This window comes from Ursus maritimus, unplaced genomic scaffold, assembly GCF_017311325.1.
Source record: "Ursus maritimus isolate PB19 unplaced genomic scaffold, ASM1731132v1 scaffold_33, whole genome shotgun sequence".
Taxonomy (NCBI): Eukaryota; Metazoa; Chordata; class Mammalia; order Carnivora; family Ursidae; genus Ursus; species Ursus maritimus.
The window spans coordinates 896,154-900,300 of NW_024425897.1; the positions used below are offsets into that span (position 1 = coordinate 896,154).

A 4,147-nucleotide genomic window follows, 5' to 3' on the forward strand; every position below is an offset into this window, starting at 1 on the left:
CGGACACCGCCCCTTGTCTTCACCCCACGAAGTGGCCACTGTTCTCAATCCCACTTTCCAGCTGGAGACAGGCTAGGGAGGGACCCGCCCCAGGTGGCCTGCCAGTGGACCAAGGTTGCTCTGGGTGCTGTTGGCCCCACAAGGCAACCATGGAACTTCTCCAGAACCAAAGTGTAGTATGAGCACCAGGACATCAGGGAGGGGGCACCACCACAGGCTTGTTTTCTTTGGGTAGACAGGGAGGGGTATTTCAAGTGACATTCCAGTAGAGTTAGAAGTGACATTCCAGTAGAGTTAGAAGTGACATTCCAGAAGGGTTAGAATTACAGGCCTCGAGCTGAGAGAGTGGCCCTCCACACTGGGGTCCTGAGGCCTCTCCCACTCAGGCCGGGCCAAGCCCGGCAATCAAGGCAGCTGGGTGCTAGGGCTCCCGTGCTGGGGCACCAGGGGTCAGGGTCCGTGGATCAGGGATCGGGGTCACGGGCATCAGACACGGGATCTGAGGTACGAGCGTTTGAGTTTTGGGGGCCAGAGTGTCAGCTGGGTCTCGGAGACAGGCATTAGAACTCCAGAGGATGGAGTCTGGGGAGTTAGAGCCGAGACTCTTCAGGGACTAGAGCACCGGGTGCCTCTCGGGAGCTGCACGGTTAGAGCCAGGTGTCCAGGTCTGAGGAGACAGCAGGACACTGGGGCAGGGTGCGCGGGCATTCAAGGCTCAGGTATCAGGTGTCCAGGTCCCAGTAAATGGTGCTAGGGATTTGGGGATCGAAGTGCTGGGGTGCACGTTCTTGGGGGCTCTCTCCTGCGAGGTTGGTCTTGGCTCCAGGGTGGCCCCGTGTGCCTCTTGCTGCTGGCCGCGTGCGCTCCCCTCAGGGCTGCGAACCCCAGCTGGCCCTGCAACAGAGACACAGTCTACAGCGGATGTGGCCGGCACTCTACAGTCTCAGGAGAGCCAACGAGGGGCACAGACGGGGGTCCCGCCAGTGGAACCCTGGGTCGGGCGGGGGGGGCAGGGCCTTACACGTTGCCCTTCCTGCGGCGCAACAGCACGTAGACGAGCGCGACCAGAGCCACGAGTGCCAGGCCTCCGAAGACGATGCTCAGCAACACAGTGTAGCTCCGCGCTGGAGAGGGGGCAGAGCGGTGAGGGCTGCCCCAGGGCCAGCGGGGGCGGGGGCGGGGCAGGTGGGCAGGGCATCCTCACCTGGCTGGCACATGGGGCTGGGCCTGGACCAGGTGCCATCAGCCTGGCAGGTGCTGGCCTCTGCCCCAAACAGGCTGTAGCCGCTGTCGCAGTGGAAGTAGACGGTGGAGCCCGACAGGTACCCGATACCCTCCTTGCGCCCATTGGGGGGCGGAGCCAGCCAGCCGCAGGACGTCACTGGGGGAGGGGACCAGGAGCAGAGCACGGGATATAGCCACAGGCTGACCCCCTACAGCTGCTGGCTTAGGAGGTCATGGCCCAGCATAAAGCGCCCACCCCATGGCCGGCGCCCCAGCCGCCCTCACCGGGCTGCAGGCTCTGCATGCGACGCTGGTGCCACTGGTGGGCCGTCCGCGTGGCATTGCCTACACGCAGGCTCCCGGTGGCCATCACGTCAAATGTGCAGAACTGGTTGTCCCCACACACTTCAGCTGCCTCAGCGGCCAGACTGGGGTTGGGGATGGTCTCCTCGGGGAACAGGGGCTGAAAGGTGTGGTCGTGCTTGGACTGATACAGGAAGTTGTTGACCAGGAACCAGGAGTCATAGGTGAGCAGGGACGAGGCGTTCTCCACGGCCCCTGGGGAGACACGCAGCGGGTCCCATGGTGGCCACGGGCTCTGCAGTCTCTCCCCTCACTTCCACTGCCATGTTCTCCACCCCCCAACCCCCAGTGGGCCTCGGGGTCACTCACAGTCGGCCCCAAAGCGGAACAGCTCACGGGAAGCAGCCTTGGGGGGCAAGACCTTCCCGTCGCGCAGGGTGAAGTCATCGGTGGGGTCATCATTCAGTGTCCCGAGAAGTCCTTGCGTGTGGGTAAGGAACTTCTCAGGCAGGAGGACAGTCACACTCAGGAATGGCCCCTGGACGCTGACCTCCAGGCCAGCCCCTGAGGACAGCATGATGGATATGCTGTCTTCGGCAGCTGCGGACAGGAACATTCCTGGGCACAGGCGGAAGCGGGGTCAGGGCTGCGCGCTCAGGGCACCGTGTCGTGACTCCACAGCTCCAGGATGAGTGCGTCAGCATCCATGGGTTTCCAGGGAAGGCGAGGGCGTCCCCAGAGCCAACTCCGCTCTGACACTCCCTCACTCCAGGCCCACACCTGTACTGGGACTCCCACACTGGCCTGAAGACCCCTGTCTGGGGGCCACCTGTTGGCCCTCGCTCCTTGAGGAAGGCAGCAGCCATGCCCACCTCTGCCCTTCCAGGCGATCCCTGCACCCTCTGCAGCAGCAGGCCCATCCCAGGTCCCCACCTATCCCAACCGCAGGAACTCAGTTCCCTGAGGCAGCACCACCATAGGAGGGGGTGGGCAGGGGGCTGTTCCTTAGCCCTCAGGGCCAGCCAGTGTCCTGGAACCAGGCGATTGCTATCATTGCAGCTTGTGGCTCGTCGTCCCACCATCTGGCATCTCAGGGTTCTGATCACAGGTCTGGGGCTCCATGGGTGTGAAAGTACGAGATCAGACCAGGTCCCCAGGCTGGACCTCCCTACCTGGGGCCTAGAACCTACCTGTCCTACAGTTGGGGGCTGAGGACATGTGTCCACTGTGCTGGGCCCCTCACCGTGGGGTGCAGGGGGGTGGACTTGCACCCCTGTGCTAGGGACAGTATATGGGTCCTATTGAGAGGCCTCCATCTGGACATCCATGTTCTGAGGCCCAGGGCTGCCCGGAGAGAGGCAGGGAGGCTCAGGCGGGAGGGAAAGGGCATGAGAGCGGCCCGCGGAAGCTCCCTGGCCGTCCCACTCACCCTTCAGGTCCATCCAGCTCTGCTCGGTAAAGCTGAGCACCTCCTGGTTCAGCAGCACCTGCAGGACCCCCTCCCTGGCTGCTAGCCGGACCTCCAGCACATCGGAATTGCCCTCCTGGACTGCCACGGCCGTCAGCCCTGTGCCTCGGTCCTGCGTGCCTGGGGGGCGCGTGCAAAACGTGGTGCGCTCAGCTCCAGGCCTCCTCCTGGGAAGGCCCTGAGCCGCCCAGAGCCCGCGGGCCCCAGCCTCACCGTCAGAAGTTGTCCGGGGCTGGGCCCGCCCCTGCACCCTCAAGTTGGTCAGCGTGGCCTCCAGCAGCACGTATTCGCCACGCCCATTGAACGAGAAGTTGGCACCATCGAAGGTCACAAAGTGTGGGTCCCCGAAAGCGGAGGCTGGGGAGAGCAGAGGGTCAGGAGGGCCGTGCAGGCACGGCCCTGCCTGGGGCCCAGCCTCGGCTGGCACCCACCTAGGCGCGACGGCCGGTAGCTGCGACAGTCACTGGAGGGCCGCCGCCGCATGTACCGCGAGCACTCGGGCGCCCAGAGGCAGCAGTGGTAGAAGCTGACGACATCGTAGAGCCAATGGGAGAGGCCAGGCACGCGGGGTGGTGTGCGGAATGGGGGCGCGCCCCAGTCGTGGCCACGGTCCGGGGTGCTGCCCCCGGTTGAGTCGGCCGTCAGGAGCAGGGTGCCGGCCTCCGTATAGCAGCACTGCTGACCGGAGGCGTACTGGGGACTGGGGGCGAGGACAGGTCAGGGCCACTGTGGAACCCCGGCCCCCACCCCAACCACCGCCCGGGGGCTCACCTGGCTTGCACGGAGCGCACACAGTGCACGGCCCCAGGGTGGTAGGTGCACACGCTGCCGTGCTCGATGTCACAGCCATAGTCCGTCTACAGAGCAGGAGGTTGCTGTCACCTGGGCCAGCCCCAGGCTCTGCCCTCCCCTCCCTGACCTCAGCCCAGCCTCCCTGGGTTCTCTAGCTACCTCCCCGCCCCAACTGCCTCCAGCTGGCCCCTTGCCCTCTCCTGGGCCCCGACTGGGCTAGGGGCTCACGTGGAAGCGGCCAGAGTCAGCCCGGGCCTGTGCCAGGGTGCAGGGGCAGTCAGGCAGCTCCTCCAGGAAGTTGGGCAGTTGGTCCTCCAGCTCCTCCCAGGCCAGGCACTGGGCCCGGGCCCAGGCCTCTGG

The 4,147-nt window shown here is 65.2% G+C and overlaps 1 protein-coding gene across 1 annotated transcript in view; it reads right to left on the reverse strand.

The window, feature by feature from the left end:
- Positions 1 to 213: 213 nt before the first annotated feature.
- The window catches only part of SUSD2 (sushi domain containing 2), a 12,228-nt gene continuing 8,294 nt past the window's right edge, over positions 214 to 4,147 (reverse strand). Inside the window, exons 11-15 of the mRNA XM_040619395.1 lie at positions 1,897 to 2,145; positions 1,510 to 1,782; positions 1,205 to 1,381; positions 1,022 to 1,124; positions 214 to 894 (exon numbers count right to left, since the gene is read on the reverse strand). Coding sequence (XP_040475329.1) covers positions 870 to 894; positions 1,022 to 1,124; positions 1,205 to 1,381; positions 1,510 to 1,782; positions 1,897 to 2,145 — 827 coding nt within the window. The 3' untranslated portion in view covers positions 214 to 869. The remainder of the gene's footprint in view (positions 895 to 1,021; positions 1,125 to 1,204; positions 1,382 to 1,509; positions 1,783 to 1,896; positions 2,146 to 4,147) is intronic.